The sequence below is a fragment of the Palaemon carinicauda genome, chromosome 11 (assembly GCF_036898095.1).
Source record: "Palaemon carinicauda isolate YSFRI2023 chromosome 11, ASM3689809v2, whole genome shotgun sequence".
Classification (NCBI taxonomy): Eukaryota; Metazoa; Arthropoda; class Malacostraca; order Decapoda; family Palaemonidae; genus Palaemon; species Palaemon carinicauda.
Window position 1 is genome coordinate 15,630,411 of NC_090735.1, and position 22,500 is coordinate 15,652,910.

The window sequence follows — 22,500 nt, forward strand, 5'->3', positions numbered from 1 at the left end:
TACCACAGTAGGGGTTTGGGCTTGTCCTGGCTGACGTTCTGGTGAGCATCTATTCTTATGAAACTCGAATTGAAACCAGATACCTTTAACCTTAAATGAAAAGTAGATTATAATGACACCTATAATTAATTCTATCACATTTACTACGGATAAGGGATGACAAACCAATCTTGCACCAACAGAATTCAAACTGAAAAAAAAAACTCCCTTTTCATTATCTCAAGGAAATGTATGCATAAATTTGTTATATTTTCATCTTAGACATAAAATGATATCCCTAATTACATGAGGAATATTAATCTGTAATCAAGTTTCTTGGTCGATGTGTGGTATAAATACTTAATTAGTATTAAGTATTAATTGGTGATTATAGCAAACCCCCTACCTGTTAATATGCCAATCACTTCAGCGATATGAGCGAGGTCTTTTAAAACCTGTGTTTTGGTGGTGTTAATTTCCATCTCGTTAAAGATCTTTTTTTTAATCTTTTCAAAAGTTATAACTAGAAATGGTGTGCTCATTTCATTGTGTTATTGGGATATCAATTAAAACATTATCTTTTCTTTTAAATCTATATTTCATCCCTCTTTAAGTTAATATCACCACAGTGATGAAATATTTAATATATTTTTAAAGGCAAAGGAGGGTGATCTGAGAGAGAGAGAGAGAGAGAGAGAGAGAGAGAGAGAGAGAGAGAGCGCGAATACATTATGCTTAGAGAGGGCGGTCTGCATGCTCTTCTTTATATATAAGCGATTTATTACATGTTATGTTTTTTTTTTATGTTGGCGTGTTCTCATATATTCTCATGAACTCTTGTTGCATGTACAATATACTCACAGGTAAACGTACTGTACGGACACACACACAAAACACACGCACACACACCACACACACATATATATATATATATATATACACACACATATATATATATATACATACATATATATATATATATATATATATTTATATAATTATCATTATAATTATAATAAATGTTTATATAACACCATACACATTTTCTCCCTTGAAGTGGGGCGTCTGGAGAGTTCAGCCTTTCGTAATCTATGCAAGCCCTATAAGCGAATGCGCATGCGTATGGTGGCGGGGGGAGGGGGGGGGGGGATCGCAGGACATGCGTTGTTGGATATTTTTGTTTTAATATGTCGTTATAGTATCCCATTTGCAAATGGCCTGGTGTTATAACTGTCTGAGGTATTTAAAAAACATAGGGAACGAACACAATCATAGATATATGCTCTTTTACAGTTTTAAAAGTTTAAAGGCCACTTATGAATGGCAGAGGCAAGGGACAGTGACATTGCCCTATCAAGCAGGACAGTGCTCTAGACTGACCATATATACATACGATCAGCGCCCAAGCTTCCTCTCCACCCAAGCTAGGACCAAGGAGGGCCAAGTAATGGCTGCTGATGACTCAACAGATAGACTTATATGCTCCCCCAAAACGTCCCCTCCTTAGCTCACAAGGATAGTGAGGTTACAGCGACCAAAGGAACTAACGAGTTTGAGCGGGACTCGAACCCCAGTCTGGCGATCACCAGTCAGGAACGTTACCACATCGGCCAATAACCCTAAACATGAGATTATTTAGATTTAAAATATGAATAGATTTTCTTTGTACCTTTATAACGGCACTGCACCTACCCAATTAGCGAAAAGAAATGGCTTGATTCTAATGAAAGGAAGGAGATAACTTGAACCAGTTTACTCGCTACAGACTGTATATTTTTAACCTTATGGATAATACAATCCTGGTTGCTATAATCGACAAGGGTAATCACATATGACGTACTTAGTATTCAGCCAAAATTTGTTATCATCAAAGCATAATTAGCAAGAGGAACGCTCAGTAGAGAACATACCTCAACCGCGGCTGCTTGTTTCTCGACCTTTTACCTAACCTTGACTTTGATCTTTGACCTTAACATGTATTAATTGGCGTGGATTTTCATACACTCAAATATGAACCAAGTTTGAAGTGTGTGTGACAACGATGTCTAAACCTATGGCTGATTACGTGAATTGGACATTTTGCTTGACCGTGATCTTGATCTTTGTCCTTGACCTTCCAAAAATTAATCATTTCCAGTATTTTACATAACAGTTAATCCCCTTCATTACTCTACGATTAAGATTGAGGCCAGGAAGCTATTCACAAAAAAAAAAAAAAAAAAAAAACCACAAACAAACACACAAATGGGAGTAAAACATAACCTCCTTCCAATTTTGTTGGCGGAGGTAATAACGGGAGAAGATCAAATAATGCCCACCCATCAGATACTCTCTCTCTCTCTCTCTCTCTCTCTCTCTCTCTCTCTCTCTCTCTTTCTCTCTCTCTCTGTCGGCTGTCAAGAAATAGGCTTTTCCTTTTCGCCATCCCAACCCTAATGAGCTTTTGATGAGTAACACATGGCTGCCTTGTAGCACTTGGCTTCGACGGAAGCAAATGGTTAACCAACTAATGGTTTCATCCTATTTGTCCTCCTGAGTGACTCTTGAGATCTCGAGGGTGGGTCCTCTCGCCATGCAGATAAAAGGGAGGGGCGATATCTTCACACTTCTTTTGTTTATTTGGTTGTTTCTTTATATTCATTCATCCCACTGATTATCTTTGAACGCTTTGTTAATTAGTTCCGAGATGACGTTGGTAGACTGAATGCTTCTATGCTCTCTTGTACGCACGTATGTGGTGTTCTGTATGTGTAAATTTCTTTCAAAATTTAACATCAAGATATTTTCTCTATTAAAGAGATGTTTCCGATTTATCAGAACTTCTAAAAAAAAAAAAAAGAATATTTTAGTTGTTTTTAATCACAAACAATTTATGACAATTCAATTCTTGAACGTAATGCTTGTAAAAAAAAATATTGTAGTTCAACTAAAGTCTCTATTTGCTTGAATAAACGAAAAATGACTCTCTGAATGAACAAAATAGAAATAAATATTGACGCAGAAGCCGAAATATATGAGACTTTATTTACAGATGCATTGAATGAACGAATGTATTTATCTTTAGAAATGCAGCCGTCAATATATCCTTTACGGAACTTCTTCGAAAGTCTTGCTATTAGAAAACTCGTTGCTAGCAAAAAGAAGGATATTGAAATAACAAGAAATACTAAATTTCGCTATCATGTTACGCCAAACGTTCTTCAGATGTTATAAACACAACTACGCAAGAGAATTAATAATTATTATTATTATTAATTGCTAAGCTACAACCATAGTTGGAAAAGCAGGATGTTATAATGGCCAGGGGCTCCAACAGGGAAAGTAGCCCAGTTAGGAAAGGAAATAAGGAAAAATAAAATTCTTAAGAAGAGTAATAACATTAAAATAAATATCTCCTTATCAACTATAAAAACTTTAACAAAACAAGAGGAAGAGAAACAAGACAGAACAGCATGCCGGAGTGTACCCTCAAGCAAGTGAACTCCAACCCAAGATTATGGAAGACCATGGTACAGAGGCTATGGCACTACCCAAGACTAGAGAACAATGGTTTGATTTTGGAGTGTCCTTCTCCTAGAAGAGCTGTTTACCATAGCTAAAGTGTCTTTCTTACCCTTAGCAAGAGAAAAGTGGCCACTGAACAATTACAGTGCAGTAACCACATGAGTGAAGAAGAATTGTTTGGTAATCTCAGTGTTGTCAGGTATATGAGGACAGAGGAGAATAAGTAAAGAATGGGCCAGACTATTCGCAGTGTGTGTGTGTAGGCAAATGGAAAAAGAACCGTAACCAGAGAGAAGGATTCAATGATGTACTGTCTGGCCAGTCCAAAAGACTCCATAACTCTTTAGCGGTAGTATCTCAACGGGTGGCTGGTGCCTAGGCCAACCTACTACCTATTGTGTTATTAATTTCCTTCCAGATTAACAGGTTAAAATGAATTTCTTATAAAGCGATGAGAACATATATAACAGCTAACATGAGTCCCTGTTTTAATAAAGGGAATCTCTAAAATATTTCTAACATCTATTTAACACCTATGAATTAGTCCCTGGTTTAATAAAGGGAATCTCTAAAATATTTCTAACATCTATTTAACACCTATGAATTAAACAGTTAGAGCACACCTTAGTTTGGCAATGCATTTATACTTTCGTTATGACACCAACACATGAGATTACTCTCTCTCTCCTCTCTCTCTCTCTCTCTCTCTGGACATTGACAAATCATCAGAGATAACAGGAAATTCCATTACAGAGACCCGCGATGCATGTTGGAAGCGTGTTCGGCAACTATAATGAGCTTATTATTAAGGCCCCATAAATTTAAGATGGACACCTCGCCATTACTGGCTCATTTTCGTTGATGCCAGCGCTTCGCGCAATTGCATATCTCACAAGAGTTATATGACGCTTTTGCATATGCAATGGGAGAGAGAGAGAGAGAGAGAGAGAGAGAGAGAGAGAGAAAGAGAGAGAGAGAGAGAGAGAGAGAGAGAGAGAGTTGTTACTTAATTCTACCTTTTCAGTGTGGAGAGAGCAGGATGTTTATTGATTTTCTGAAAATAAAATAAGAACTTCAAATATTTAGATATATAATTTTTTCTAATATAATTCAGTTAGGACCAGCATACTAAAATACCTTACTTCTATTGTAGATGAATATAAAGGCAACAGACTAAAAACTTAGAGAAAATAGAAAAAAAATTATTGAAAATATTAAAACAAAACTCAAAATTGGATGAACAGGACACATCAAAATCTAACCGTTATTCTCTAGTCTTGGGTAGTGCCATAGCCTCTGTACCATGGTCTTCCATAGTTTTGGGTTTAGAGTTCTCTTGCTTGAGGGCACACTCAAGCACACTATTCTATCTTATTTCTCTTCCTCTTGTTTTGTTAGAGTTTTTATAGTTTTTATAGGAAATATTTATTTTGATAGTTGCTCTTCTTGAAGTATTTCATTTTTCCTTGTTTTCTTTCCTCACAGGGCTATTTTCCCTGTTGGAGGCCTTGGGCTTATAGCATCCTGCTTTTCCAACTAGGGTTGTAGCTTCCAAGTAATAATAATAATAATAATAATAATAATAATAATAATGATAATAACAATAGAGCTGTTCTGCCGCTAGATATATCAGAAAAAAAAAAAACGTATAAAAGTGGATGATGTAACATGAAATTAGCATCTTTCAATGTGCTACTGATAAGTCTTCGGAACTAGTGTAAGAATAATTTGATTAAAATAAAAAGAATAGCCAGTTATAGGATGACTAAACAATCGCAGACACACACTCATACACACACGCTCTAGCTCACTAGTACTGGCATCTGTCTATCTATCTATCTATCTATAAATACTCTTACTTTAAGCTCATAACGTGTCAGCTGTCATAATTTCTACATATATGTACAATATACAGTATATACTCATATGTGTGTGTAGTATGTATAATCATGTGTGTATGTTAAATTATTTTCAAATAATTGTAAATAAAATTCCCTATATAAACTGATTTGTAATACAGAAATTTCTACTCTCTCTCTCTCTCTCTCTCTCTCTCTCTCTCTCTCTCTCTCTCTGATAATCTGTGCTTATCTCCCTATCACAGATTACAAAATACATTTCCATGCATATATAATATGACATGTAAAGATAATCATCTTTTTAATTAAGAACAAAGCCATTGATTCCTCTCCATTTTTTTCTTCTTGTTTTTCGTATTAAACTCCACAAAAGGGGTTAAACATTTTACCTTTAAACAGACAATATTATTTATAAAGGAACGCGCTTCCAGTTATAATCATAGTCCATTTAATTTGAAAATTCATTCGGTGAAAAAAACATTTGAGCGTCAATGAATAGTGCAGTTATGAAAAAGTTTCCTGTCCATTATATTCAGCAATCGTAATATACTATGCAGAGCAATAATTAGTTAATGCTGGATAAAAACGGCATTTCATAGAATCGTCCGGGATTGTTCAATTTGATAGCCGACATCATAGATTAAAACGTTTCCATAACAGAATAATAAAATCTAGGGCAAAATAAACTCTCTCTCTCTCTCTCTCTCTCTCTCTCTCTCTCTCTCTCTCTCTCTCTCTCTCTTGACGGCTAGTAGTGAGAAAAAGTAATTCTACTGTTCAGAATTGTTAGATAAATTATCAAAAAAGTAACTTCTATTATTTTTTGTTTTCTACATTGTCTTGATATACTGCAAGCTAACTCTAAATAAGAGAGAGAGAGAGAGAGAGAGGAGAGAGAGAGAGAGAGAGAGAGAGAGAGAGAGAGAGAGAGAGAGAGAATATCGCTTATAGATACCAAGGACAGTTGTTATTGATATTTTTTTTCGGGAGTTGGACGTGACAAAAGTATTTTGTAATATATTTTCCCAACTTGGTTTCTGAAGACACTTCCTGCTTCACTTGTTTCACCTATTTTGTAAACAGTGCTTCCATATGTGTACATGTTTCTCAAAACGTTTCAGTTTTAGTTTTTACCTCCGCCAACGAAGTTGGAAGGACGTTACTTTTTCATCCCTGTTTGTGTGTTTGTGTTTGTTTGTGAACATCTTCCTGGCCACAATTTTAATCGTAGAGTAATTAAACTTGCAGGGATTAACTGTTATGTAAAAAGCTAGAAATGATTAAATTTTTGGAAGGTCAAGGTAAAAGGTCAAGGTCATGGTCAAGCAAAATGTCCAATTCACGTAATCAGCCAAAAGTTTGGACATTGTTGTCACAGAGACTTCAAACTTGGTTAATATTGGAGTGTATGAAAATCCACACCAATTAATACAGGTTAAGGTCAAAGGTTAAGGTGAAGGTCGAGAAATAAGCTGCCGCGGCAGAGATCTGCGCTCTACTGAGTGCCCTTCTAGTTTCTATCTGCCTCACGAAGAACCCCATCTTTTCAACGTTTTTTTTTTTTTTTTTTGTAACTTTAGCCTACTTCAGTCATTTAATTATTCTTTTTATAAATATTCACCGTTTTTTTTTATTCCGTCTAAGACTAAACTGCACACTCACTGCTACATGAAAGAACCGACCGCTGACCTTGATATAGCTTTTTATCTCGTGTTATCACAAGACAATGGTATCTTGCATGGGGTTCAAGTTCTTCTGATTTTAATAAAAGAAAACTTTCCTATTCTACCGCTTGGTAATTGTATAGGGCAACTTTGAGGGTATCATTATATACTGTAGACCTTATTAGTAACTGTACTAACACAAACCTCCAAATCGAATTTTTTTTTTCATTTTACCTTCTTGGCACAGTTTTATTGTAAGATTTCCACCTACGAAAATAATTGAATCTATATAATTTGATTTTTAAAAAAGTTTTATAATGAAAAACTCAAATAGGTCTGAAATGAATATCCTAAACTTCATAGTGTAAATGATATAAACATGGAATTTTGGCCCCTTGTATAAAGAAATTCTGTTAAGAATTTCTTTTAGCATTATATAATACAATTGGAATTGGTAGACTAATCTAATTCAATTTAGCATTCTAGACAGAGTTTGAATTAGATCTATCAGACATGAAAGCCACAAAGAGATCATTGTACTGTATAAGGAAGGCAAGATTCTGTCTTTCTCGCTCTTACTGGATTGGAAGCCACAAAGCGATCCTGTCCCTCTGGCTGTCTTTCTGTCTTTCTCGCTCTCCCTAGATACTAACATATCATCAGAAGCTGCAAGGAATTCTATTAGAGAATCAATGATGCTCGTTCGAAGAGCGATCGACAACTTTAATGAGCTTATTAGCAGACTCCCATAAATCAGGTAGAGACACCGAGACAATTCTGACACATTGTGGATGATGCTATTGCTTAAAAAGAAAAAAAAAAATTTTTTTTTAAGTCCTACTCTACCTTATGAGAGAGAGAGAGAGAGAGAGAGAGAGAGAGAGAGAGAGAGAGAGAGAGAGAGAGAGAATACTAGGGATTTTCTTTTTTGTCTAAGTAGCAGATTTCTTTGAGATATCTGATCTTTGAACTGTCGTTCGAACCATCTTTAAAGTTTATATCTGGACATCTGATATATCCTTATTCAATATATTTCTTCATTATGGAACGTCAAGGTTGTTTTGTTTATAGAATAGCACATTTCTTTAAAACATTTGTCCTTTGAATTGTCGTTTGGACAATCTTTAGAGTTTATTAATGAATATCTATCATATCCTTATTCAAGATATATTTCTTCATGATGGGACTTCAGACAACATTTTAGAAAGTAGCTTTGATTAGCCAAACTTCTCTGACATTTAAAATTTTTTTTTTTTTTATTCATTCTTCAAAACACTCTCCACCTCAACTATGAGTCGCTCAGTAAATAGTTTCCAACTATAATTAGCATCAATTCTGTTCGTGAATGATATTCTGTGAATAACTCTGGCCGCCTTTGAATGCAGCAGCTGCCAAAAATGTTTCTGTTCCATTATATGCAACAAATCATAACATGCTACACAGAGTAATGATGAGTAAATGCTGGATAAAAGCTCTGTACCGCAGAATTTATCGGCACCGTTCAATTTGATATCCAACATCACAGACTGAAACATTTCCATTACATAATAATAATGACAGTAATGGAACGAATGGGCTACTGTCTGTCTGTGTCTGTATCAGATTTTGAATGATTTTTATTAATTTTTAGTCAAATTCAGCTTGCTGTTTTTCTTGTAACAACAAATTTTGGGTTTCTTTAAGGTAATAAGGGTTTTGTAATGTTGTTTTTGACATCTGTCTGTCTATCAGTCTGTCAGAGTGCCATCACATCGCCACTAATTCTTTTGACGTAGAAAAAATCTTCGAAAAATCTGGTTCTAATTCACTTGCATTCCTTTAATGGATCTCTTATTGAACTTTTCGTTTTTACATCAATCAGAGGAGTTTAACAGTTCCCGTTTTTCATTATTTAGGAGTACCCAAATACCTCTTTATTATCGGAATGTTTACGGATTTTGTAAAAAGTCGTGGGTGACGGTTTTAGCATTCAGTGGGGGGGGGGGGGTGTAGGCTTTGGTAATGGCTACGATGAAATATTTATCCTCTATACATTTTTTTTTTTTTAGATAAAATTCATTTAATGTTTTCCATAAAGTTCAATTGTTTTTACTTTTGCTTTTTTTGTTGGAGGTTGCGATAAAAGAAGGATGTGAATAATTGTTTGTGGAAATAAAGGGCTGTTTTTGAAAAGCTTCAATGTAAGTGTTATTTATTTCATTTCAATACTTGACGTTATAAAATATAACTTACCAGTGAATACTTGAAGGCCTTAATAGCTCCTTAAACATGCTATAAAAATATTGAGTACTTCTGTCGGTATAGTTACAATTGTCATCCGATATTCTGTACAGCAAGTTGACATACAGTAAGAGTAATGAATAATGCAAAAGTATATAGATGTTCTTTCTAACTTAAAATATCTAATATTCTCTTTAGATAACTTTATTACGTGACGCAACTTTGATGTAACATAAGCCATATCAACTGAACTAGACTTCAGATTATTCATGTTTCGTAACTTTTCAGCTTCTGGTGTATTTCTAACTCGATTACCTTAATCTAGTTTACTTGAACGTTAAACCAATTACGGTATATTTCACAAGAAATTTTATAGACCGACTTATAAAGAAAAATTGCGCTCACAAACATGCGCAAATATGATTATATTTGCATACAGAGATATATATTTATACATGTATGTACATAATTATAGATTGGTAGATAGATATAAAGATAGATATATTGTGCATATATGTATATTAGTATTTTTCTGTGTATTTATTATTTTGTACACACACACACACACATATATATATATATATATATATATATATATATATACATATATATACATATATATACATATATATAAATAATATATATATATATATATATATATATATAGTTCATATATATACATATCTATCTATCTATCTATCTATCTATCTATATATATATATTGATTTATAGATAGGCTATATATATATATATATATATATATATATATATATATATATATATATATATATATATATACACACACACACACACATATATATATATATATATATATATATATATATATATATATATATATTGATTTATAGATAGGCTATATATATATATATATACATATATATAAATATATATATGCATATACATAAATATATAAACATATATATATATATATATATATATATATATATATATATACTCACAAGTGTATGTTTAAATGTATATATCTCTGTATATATATATGTATATATATATATATATATATATATATATATATATGTATATATATATATATATATATATATATACATATACATATATCATGAGTTTACAGACACAAATATATCAGTAAAATAGAGAGAGAGAGAGAGAGAGAGAGAGAGAGAGAGAGAGAGAGAGAGAGAGAGAGAGAGAGAGAGAGAGAGAGAGAGAGAGGGCCTGAATATTAACAAAAGATAGAATGAACACAAAGCTTTCACGGCTGCTACAAAACAATAAGACCAAAATAATAAAAAAAAAAAAAAGACACCGTTGGCCGAGAGAGGAAATTGCATGACGCGAAAAATACAAGCTTTGCAAAACGCAGATTTATAAAAGGCTTAGAAAAACGAGCGAAGAAATGCTTCACAGAATTCTAAATCTCACAAAAACTGAGCAGAATAGCAACAGTGTATTTTCTAAACTGTTTTTTTTTTACTTGTATCTTGAGTATATTCTTTTTATTATAACTTTATGGTTGGTGCGCTAGCGTCGAAGGAAAGTTAATTCATTTAAGTCTTCCTGTGTTTTGGGAGAATAGAGTTTATTCATTTTGGAAAAATGTTTTCTGCAATTTCTGCAATGGGAATTTATATCGTAAGACTAAAATTCAAGACTTTCAAAGCTTAAAGTTATTTGTTACAATAGTATTTCATCATCATCATCTCCTCCTACGCCTATCGATGCAATGGGCCTCGGTTAGATTTCGCCAGTCGTCTAGAGTTTGAACTTTTAATTCAACACTTCTCCCTTCATTATCTCCTACTTTACGTTTCATAGTCCTCAGTCATGTAGGCCTGGGTCTTCCAACTCTTCTTGTGCCTCGTGAAGCCCAGCTAAAGGTTAGGTGAACTATTAGTATTTAGAGAAGAATTTTTGTATTATATCTGTGAGTACGAGTTTGTATTTTGTGAAAGTTGCAGGCTATACTTATAAACCAAATTTATATAAGAAATACATCCCTAAAATATAGAGCAGTCAGGGATTTCTGAGAGGAAATTATTAGGAAAAGGGTAAGCAGTGAACTATATTTAAAACTCTACGAGATATTTGAATTATATCGCTAAAATATATAGTTAGGAATTTCTGGGAAGAAATTTAAATGAAAGCGAAAAGTGTTACGGGATATTTAGAACCAAAAAAGATGTGAGATATACATCAATAAAATATGAAGCAGTCAAGAATATCTGAAGAGAAATTTAAAGGCAAATGGAAGTCGTCGGTTATTGTTAGAACCAAAAAAGATATGAGATATATTCACTATAACTAAGATATATGGCAGTCAGAAATTTCTGAGAGAGAGAATTTAGAGCTAAATGGAAAGTGGTAGAGATATATTTAGATCCAAAAAGGACGTTGAAAATTAATCCATGAAATATAGATCAGTAAGGAATTGGATTAGAAGTTTCATATAACTATTTCTCTTGTGAACGCCATGTGTGTTTTAATTATATTAATCTAGTTATGGGGATGTTGCATAAGAAAACTAGAAAGAGCACTCGGTAGAGCGCATACCTTCGCCACCGCCAAGTCGGATAACAATTTCCGCGTAATGACAAATCCCGCACTTTCTGCTAGTTCATTGGCTCCATTGACCTTTGATCCCCAAACGCCAACATTTGTAATGCTATCACTATATCATGTTGTATATCATAAGATAGGCAATCAAATTATGCACACTTGGCACCAGTTTCATGTAAATCAGATAAAATTTGGCCACGATATGGTAAAAAGACGTTTTTTTACATTTTCGTGACCTTGGCCTTGACTTTTAATCAACTAATCCCAAAATCTAATCAAATTGTCCTTGGATCATGGCCAATCATCCCATAAGATTTTATGAGATTCGGTCAAATAGTTTTTTAAGTTATGAGAATCACAAACACACAGACAGACATACAAACAAATAGATAAATACAATTCTGTCAAGGCATAATCTTCGCAACCTAAGTTGAAGCTAATTTTTTTTTTTTTTCTAAACTGATTCTCCGAAAGAAATCAGTTCAGAGTCTACCCTCCGTATAAAGATTTCAATCGTAGATCGGTGAAAATAGCTATGAAATCAATATGCTAAAGACAGTTACCCAGCTAAGAAAGATAATTTCAGGTCAATCGGTGATGACCTGCAAGAGTGGTTAACGAAGCTGTATCATTACGGTGTTCATGCATTGATAAGGGCCAGTGACCATGACATTAAAGAATTTTGTTTTTCCTGAACAATAATCGCATTTATCCTAAGGAAAATTCGAAACTTTCATAATGGAAAGTCAGAAATATTTCTCTCTCTCTCTCTCTCTCTCTCTCTCTCTCTCTCTCTCTCTCTCTCTCTCTCTCTCTCTCTCTAAATTATTTTTGAACAAAGGTAATTTTCCATTGGGTTCAAAGATTTGGAAATTTTATGCATCTATGATTCCCCAATTCTTCGAGCTTTCCATGAAACAAACCATATTGTACAACCATTTCCTCTTAATTGTCATACACCGGCTGAATTATGCTCTTTATACATCACTTGTTAGTCACTTGTTTCCTTTGCATAAAACAATACACCGAAGGAGGACGTAAACAACTTCATTCTTAGACAAAGCTCGGAGGCTAAAACAATTCCTTAAATACAAAAATAGTGAGCAAAGAGAAAATTTCTGTATCAAACACTCGTTAGCTATTTCAAATTGTCCCATGTACAGTCACTCATATAAGTTCATGGATGTCCGGGTGTTTGAGAGAGATTTATACTCCACACCTTTCTGGACGACAGGTGTCTGGGAGCGCGAGACCGGTCAAATGTTCAACTATACTGTACAGTTGACCGTTTTCGAGCTCCCAGACACCTGTCGTCCAGAAAGGGGTGAAATGGAAATCTCTCTTAAACACCCGGACATCCATCAACTTATATGAGTGACTGTACATTAGACTTGTATTTTTTGATAGAGGTTCAGACACATTTAGGATAACACATTTTGCAGTGAATTATCCTATCACATATATTAGTTTGAGAATATAGACAAAAACATCGCCGAAAAAAAAAAAAAAAAAAAAAAACAGGGTAGAAAGCAATACATCAAAATTCGCATAATCTATATTACACGAGCCAGCAAATTCCTAAATATGCACGGTCCCAAAATCACGACCCCAGCTTGATATATATATATATATCCGCCTCCGATATATAGAGAGGGGACGATTTAGAATGTGATAAAGAGCTCCATAACTCGCTAAAACGAGCGATAATCTGTTGGCGAAATATCTAATACGGCATTTAATTTTCCGCAAGACTTTCAAAATTCGGCAAAGGTTTTGAATATCGAATAGGGCACGTGTCGTCTTAAATAGCCAATTTAAGACGTAGATGTGGTAAACTGGATCTAGTGGGTCCTCTTTGTTGTCCATAAATGATTTTAAAAGGGAGATTGAAGTGTTATATTAGGTGAAAAGGGTTGGAGTTTTCTATTAAAATGATCCCTGCTACCATGAAATTTGTAATACCATATTTCTTTTCTCTAGATTATTCTACTCATCATTCCTGTATTATAAAGAGCAAGTTTCTGGTTTTATATATATATGTATATAAGTATATATATATATATATATATATATATATGTATATAAGTATATATATGTATATATATATGTATATATATATATATATATATATATATATATATATATATATATATATATATATATATTTCATTCAGGTCACACTCAGCGCTCCCCGTCCATCGGATAGGGGAAAGAGGAGTAGTCATACCCCGGTGAGAGGGGGTTGCGTGTGTGTGTGTATATATATCTATCTTTTATTTAGCCGTCATTTTTGACGTGTTGCGTACACTAGTAACCTATATTTATCTATTCATTCTACAAATAATACCATTTAATCGAATAAACGCCTGGTGTGTTAAATAAATAAAATTAGCTTACATTAGAAAGCATTGTTTGAAAGATGGAAAAATGGAGAAATTTAAGAGCAGATCGATAGATAATAATATTTCTTTATTATCTTGTTAACTCTTCTCACCTTACAATCATATTAGCAACTAAAGTAATCATTCTATCATTATCTGATAGTTTCACTGATAAGCGTTCGCTCCTCTGACTCATTCAGAAGGACAGATTGTTTGTGGTTTCTTATCAATTTCACCTGACAGCAAACCTTGAGGGAACTGCCTTCTAGTCTCGTGGGAATTTATATGATACATCTCTTATAATATACTGGGAGCATGAAGTATTTCAATATATGCTCGTTCAGAATTTATACGCTTTTAGGAAACGCTGTAAAAACTATAGTAAATAGAGGGGCACTCAGTAGAGCACAGACCTCCGCCGCGGCAGCTTATTTCTTGACCTTTTGCTCGACCATGACCTTGACTTTAAAAGTTATTAATTGACTTGGATTTTCATACACTCAAATATGTACCAAATTTGATGTCTCTGAGACAATGATGACCAAAATTACGGCTGATTACGTGAATCATACATTTTGCTTGACCGTGATCTTGACCTTTGACCTTGATCTTCCAAAATTTAATAATTTCCAGCCTTTTACATAAAAGTTAATCCCTGCAAGTTTCATTACTTTACGATTAGAATTGTGGCCAGAAAGCTTTTAAAAAACAAACACACACAAATAAACACTCAAACGGGGTACAACATATCCTTCTTCCAACTTCGTCGGCGGAAGTAAAGATTGTACAATAGCCCGGGTTATAGCCGGAAACTTGTGGTTGAGGGAGGCATATTTCAAGTCCAGTATTTATTTGATACTAACATTACTGATAAATGATGCTAATACACATTTAAATACCGGGTATATTCGTCTCATTGTGAATACACAAGCCATATTACTAAATTAAATGCTTCAACAGGAGTCAATATTCCTCCAGACAATGCTGATATTTTTGACAATTGGAAATTAATATTCTACACTGTTAAAATTTGGTGTAGAATACGGTAAAAATCCTGGAATAAATGTTGCCAGGCACCTACCGTTCTAACAATGGATATATTGATGTTTAGGAGTGATATTACGGTCACCAGCCCGTAAAAGATAATAACAAAGTAGGGTAAAAATTACGGTCGCCTGTATTTTACTGAAATACGGCCAAGAACAGTATATTTTTACGGAAAATATCCGATTAGAATTATGAATTTGTTCAGAGTGTATGTAAGTATCTTTTATAAAATGACATTTGAAAATGAATTGTGGATGCCTTTAGCGTTAGTTTTTTATTTTTATTTTTTATTTATTTTTTTTTTTTTTTTTGCTATGGGAGCATGAGTTGACTTGAATCTCATCTTGGAGAACTCGCAGAGTTCTGATTTTAAAATCTCATTTGAATAGATTTTCAAGATTTTCTTAAGAAGACAGCAGGGCAGTATGTGCTTTGTTAAAATACCTTTCAAATCCTAGATTAAATTGTGGAAATTAGTAGTCAAAATCATATCAAAAGGTTACATAGGTGGTTGTTGAAATACTAGGGGTTTGTGGATGGTAATGAGTGCAGGTTTTTCTAGCAAATGGGAAGGTATGGAAAATACCACACTAGAAAAATAAGACATTAGTTGTTCGACTCATTGACCAACATTGTTAAACATCTAACAAAATTCATATCAACCAAATGTATATTATGGTATCATAGTATTTGGTTTGTAAAAAATTAAATTGTTTGCTTCTTAATTGTTACATGACTTTGAGATGATATATATATATATATATATATATATATATATATATGTATATATATATATATATATATATATATGTATATATATATATATATATATATACATATATATATATATATATATATATATATATATATACATATATATATATATATATATATACATATATATATATATATATATATATATATATATATATATATATATATATATATCTGGGTGGAGAGTTTGGGGGTGGGGGTGGCGGTTTGTAAAGTACTCACGCACCAAGTTAAATCAAAATAAGAGAGTGATGAAATTTTGGTCTCGTTACTCCCTTGGAAATTGTGTCAAGAAAAAAACGAAAGGAAGCTATATCTTGGGAATGATAATCATAATTACTAACACCTTAAGTATCTATTAACAAGTCTTGTTAAAATCTTTAATAAATTATACATTTTATAATGAAAAAAAATATGAAAGAAATAGAATGTTAAAAAAAATGATCAAAATAGTACCTTCAGCTCAGTGTCAAAAGCCAAAGACATCTCTGTCTATTTTTTCTTTACATGTAATAAAAATAATTTAAAGGATGGTACAGAAATAAACATTTCAGTATATAAAACATGAATATATTTATAATTCTTTAATTTGATCAAAATATTTGTTTGTCTGTCTTTCTCAAAAAATATAAGTTCAAGATAGGTATTTTTTGTAGTATTTCTTATTTGTTCTGTGAAATGATATTTAATTATAAGGCAATATGTCACAGCAAGCAGCTAAAATACTTAGCCAGATCATTTGCTCTCTCTCTCTCTCTCTCTCTCTCTCTCTCTCTCTCTCTCTCTCTCTCTCTCTCTCTCTCACTGATAATAGAAAAAACCCGTTTAAGCTTGCCATTTCATGTTTCTTATTGTTAAAGTTTTATGCCCTTGTTATCCTCAACCGTTTGTATATAAGCATGTTATGTCATTTAAATAAAATCAGCTAAATTAAGACCCTTATTAAAGCTAGCTACAAATGAATGGCCATGATGCATGAGCCTTAGAATAAACTGATTAATCCTAAGCAAGGTCCTTCTGAAGACACATGTTATTGACGCGAGCAAAGAAGATGGTTTAATTTCCATAAGGAAATTACGAGTTTCAAAACAGTCTGAGGAAAAGTGTTGATAAATGCCGCTCTTCGCTGAGGAGATATGATAATGATATCTGATTAATGAGGCGAAGTTAATGTTTGGCTGATGATGAAGTGGAGAGGAGAAAATCTAGATTCATGGTAAGTGAATGATTTACTGATCTAATAAGAGGAAGGTTATAAGACCTAAGAAAGATATACAGTTTGGGGACGTGAAATAAAATCTGTTGGGAAAAAAAATATTCGAGAGAAATAAGAAATTATAATCATCGAAATTATACGAGACATTTCAATATAACCAACAATTAAATCAACGCCTTTATAACATTATCAAATTTTCTTGCATTGAATTGAAAACAATATTGCTTTACGAGGAAATGCAAGAAAAAATTGCTGGCAATAGGAATTATTTTCTTTGAACATGAAGCTTAAAAAAAAATAAAAGACTAAAAAGTAAATCGATAGGGTCACTTGAGTTTTTAGATTTTACTTGATAAAAATATCTGCTAAAATCTCTACACCAGATACCAAAATTATGATTAACAACCCAAGATTCCTTAACTGCATCTTTACTGTAGTATCAATAGTTTGGTCTGTCTTGCAACAAATTGCTCTATACCGTGCCTGAGTTTCATCATCCTGTAACTGGCCACTGATTATGGTCACCCTTAGTCACTAGGATGTGGGAAATATATTAAATATTAAAAACTGTGAACAATCGATTATGAATTAACAAATAGATTTGAGCCTCATGTCCATTTTCTAAGCAAAACAATCATCTTTATCTTACTTGAGTTGAACAGTTCCCACCAAGATACATAGGTGATTGGATGAGGTCTAGAAATAAAAAGTTTTACCAGACTTAGAATAAAAGGGAAATATTATTTTATCCTATAAATACTGGAGGTGAATTTTATCAATAATATTTTTTTAATCTCCAGATAAAAAATACTCAAAACGAATTAAACACAGCGTTGGTTATAGCAACGAAAGGGGAAGCCTGTTCAGAGCTCGCCTTCGCATTTCAATTCCTATTGTCCAAGTGTTCATATAATATAAGGAATTGATTATTGTTTTATTTTTCAATATGATCAAAATTAAAGAACCGACTCATTTTAAAAGGTTATAGATTGCTCAATTTACTCATCTTAGGTCAAATTTTCACTTTTATCCAGAGGAAAGGGAGATGACGTAAAAAAAAAAAAAAAAAAAAAAGAAGGGAGAGTTGACATAACATAATTACAAAGAATTAATTTTTTGGCCATTCTAAATAATAGACCGATGCATAGAGGAAGCGCAGTATCTTCTATTTTTACTCTTATTATAATTAAGAATAAGACTCATAATAATACTTAGGTTTTTGTTTTATTATCTACGTTATTTGTGATATGACTGGAGTGAGTGAATGAACAAAAGACATTTTCTTTCTATGCAAAGGTTCGAAATTGGGATTCCTAATGTCAATTTAATTTTCATGAAACTGTTTCCGTAAAGAATAAAAACAAACCCCTTATCGAAATGTCTATTCGAATGTACAGTACATTAAACCTGATATTTTTCTTTATAAATATCATGCTGCCACTCGTTACTAGAGCGGTATCATTACGCAACATTATTATCATCAATAGAACATAGTTATGGCATTATGAAGATAACTTGATAATGAAAGAACTAACCCATTAAAATGACTGTGATATACTAGCCCTTTTACCACTACGGTAAGGTTAAATTTCGAGCACATTTTGCTATATATTTTTTTGAAATTGCTCTAACAGCCTTAATTTTTGTCATAGAGAGGTCAGGTTGGTCTCATTCTTTTGGAAAATGCATGAAGCTTCTCATAAAGTTATCAAAAATACGCAAAAACATGTAAATAACAGTGTTTTGCAAGAACGTACCGGTACGTCCTTTTGGGGGTGAAAGGGCTAGTATACCCGAGCAGTCTAAATATTTAGTTATATGCAGACACACATACGTACACACACAGATTCAACCCTTCTCAGTTACTTAACTACAACCCACTGTTTCGGCAATTTATGGGAGAGTGTGGTTTCCGAGTGCACACTTGCTCTTTATTATATAGGGGAGATTATCTATATTGGGGTGAAGATTTTTTTAAATTTGCATGTAATGACAAAATAAGCCTATATTCTAAATTTCATGGTAAATTTTTACGTATGTAGAATGTGTAATGATATGATTTAGTTTTATAGAAAAATATTAGAAACAATGGAATACCCTTTTGAAATTTTAATTAAAAATCTAGCAATGTAACTATCAAGGAAAAATAGTAAATAAAGTTTACTTACCTTGCCCATTGCTAAAGGATTCTTGTCCCAAACAGTAAATAACATCAGAAAAGAAAATAAATAACTAAACAAAGCAACTGCAGCCATTCAAGGACACAACCAGAACTAATGTTGTTACTGTTTTTAAAATATTTTATTTTGATTGTTTATTTCTTCTTTTGCCGTTTATTTATTTCCTTGTTTCCTTTCCTCACTCTGCTATTTTTTGCTGTTGGAACCCTTGGGCTTATAGGATCTTGCATTCCCAACTAGAGTTGTAGCTTAGCTAACAACAACAACAACAATAATAATAATCATAACAATAATAATAATGATAATAATAATAATAATAATAATAATCTAGTCTCGTAAAGCACAAGAAACGGCACGAAGTCGGACGTTGTTCCTCAAAGGGACAATTTACCTTTTTAATTTCATCTCACTGGACATAATCTTCCTGTACTTCGATTTGCGACAAAGAATATTCGATTTTGGCCAAGTGACAGGACCGGGTTCAAGGCAGAGTGGAGGAGAACTCCCAAAGAGGATTAAAAAGCACTTACAAGGAAGGTAGCAAAACCAGACAGCGAGAGGTCCAAGTTCTGTAAAAATCAAGAGTGACCAAAGGGATTACTTGGGGATTACACTTAGGGAGAGAGACTTCTGTTCCGGGTCGTGTTGGGGTTTTGTCGTTATGAGAAAGAAAAAAGTTATATTGATAAGTGAAAAAGTGAGAGACCGGCAATGATGTATGGAGCGGAGACGTGGGCAATAAAGAAGACAGAAGAGAAGAAGATGGATATGGCAGAGAGGAGAATGTTGAGATGGATGTGTGGGGGTGACAAGAAGAGATAAGATACGGAATGAGGTAATTAGGGGTACCACAGGAGTTAGAAAACTATTAGATAAGATCCAAGAAGGTAGACTGAGGTGGTATGGTCATGTCATGAGAAGAGATGAACAGCATATTAGGAGGACACTGAGGGAAATGGAGGTACAAGGAACGAGAAGGAGAGGGAGACCAAAGCGAAGGTGGGTGGACTGTATCCAGGATGACCTTCGATCAAAGGGATTAACCGGTGATAAGGTGAGGGTCAGAGGTAGATGGAGAAAGCTGACCAGAAACATCGACCCCACAAAGAAGTGGGAAAAGATGTAAGCAAAGAAGAAGAAGAATAGATAAGTTAAAAAGTGTTGGAACCTAATATGATTATTGGTCTCAAACTCAGAAGATTTGTAAAGGCTGTTGAAATAGAAAAATATCTGTATTAATCTTTCCCCCTAGGGGTCAGAGTGATGCTACAAAGGACCTTTAGAACCTTCTATAATACAGTACCCTGTATAATAAACACTATGTATGATACATCATGTATAATGCATCGAAAAAAAATAGAATTGAAGGAGAACAATTTACTAGCCCCTCAAAATATTGTCATGAAGATTTTATGAGAACTTTAATATATAAAAAAAAGTGTTCGCATAGACTGATAGCCTAAACACACACACACACACACACACACACACACACACAAACACACACACACACACACACATATATATATATATACACACATATATATATATATATATATATATATATATATATGTATATATATATATATATATATATATATATATATATATATATATATATATATATATATATGAGTGTGCAACCATACCTACTGCACTATTTTGTATAACATGATTATACTTGTACAGATGAACAGAAAACAATAAAAAATTTCTCTCTCTCTCTCTCTCTCTCTCTCTCTCTCTCTCTCTCTCTCTCTCTCTCTCTCTCTCTCTTTTTTATACCTCTGAAGTTTAAAAAGCGCTTTTCGATAACCTCCTTTCCAGCTTCCCCCCCCCCCCCCCTTCCAGGCAGTAGAGCGATCAGGCGATGGGAAAAAAAGAAAGCCATCAAGCACAACAGCATTTGGCAGCCATTGCAGGAAGGTTGTGAAGGGGAACGTTTGCAAACGATGTTTTATTACTTTATTTAAGGGAAAAGGCAAAATATCTGCAAGGAAATGACTCCAATACTTTTGTTCGTTGAGTTGGAAAGGGAGGAGGACTTTTTTGTATTTCGTTTTACCTTCATATCCTGTACATTAACAGAGGGGCCATATATCTAGGTGTACACAAATACCATAGCTTCATGCCAAACACATACATATACAAACACACCTATGCGTACACACATACACACACACATATATATATATGTATATATATATATATATATATATATATATATATATATATACACGTATGTGTGCGCATTTATATATATATATATATATATATATATATATATATATATATATATATACATATATGTATATAAATATGTATTGAATATTTATATATCTATATATATAAATACATTTATATATATATATATATATATATATATATATATATATATATATATATATATATATATATATATATATATATATATGTCATACGACGCACTTTATTTTCACGAAAAATTACCCCCAAAATCACCCTGCGTCTTAACATTTAAGAAAAAGTTATATATGGGAGTTTGACACCCCTCAAACACCCAACTATTGACATACGAACACTCAAACTCCCGAGAGATAGAATATAAACCTACAATTATCATTCATATGTAATAAATTCATTTATTTCTATATTGCACTTCATTTTATGAAGAACAGTAGCAAATTATTTTTTTTTTTTTTTTTTTTTTTGGTAATCCGCTGATGACTCGATAACCCCCTTCTACAAGCAAACATGCCAACCAATGGTCTCGTAGCAGACGACGCTATGATATATTAGTTGTTCATGTAGTATGTATCTATTTTCTCATATTTTGATATTTTGTAATAAAGCAATATATTGGTAATGACTTTGTTGCCTGAGTTACGAAATAATTCAAACAGACAGTGGCTGAACACGACCTTGGAAAAAACTTCTGGTAGTTGATTGCAGTATTACCCAGGCAGCAGAAAAGTAACTAGACCTAGAATCACAGTAGCAAAAGTATTCCACCTAAAAGAATTCCTAGATTTCTTTAATCAATAATTACATTTTGTGTGAAAATTTATAGGCTATATGGGAATTTTAGAAATATTACTAGAATTTTTCCTCTTTAACAAAATTTTATGAACCTTTGGCAAC

At 33.0% G+C, this 22,500-nt stretch overlaps 1 protein-coding gene across 1 annotated transcript in view; it reads left to right on the forward strand.

The window, feature by feature from the left end:
• Positions 1-22,500, forward strand: part of LOC137649175 (trichohyalin-like) — an 82,536-nt gene that overhangs the window by 9,879 nt on the left and 50,157 nt on the right. Inside the window, exon 2 of the mRNA XM_068382164.1 lies at positions 20,268-20,434. Within this exon, the coding sequence (XP_068238265.1) occupies positions 20,268-20,434 (167 nt within the window). The remainder of the gene's footprint in view (positions 1-20,267; positions 20,435-22,500) is intronic.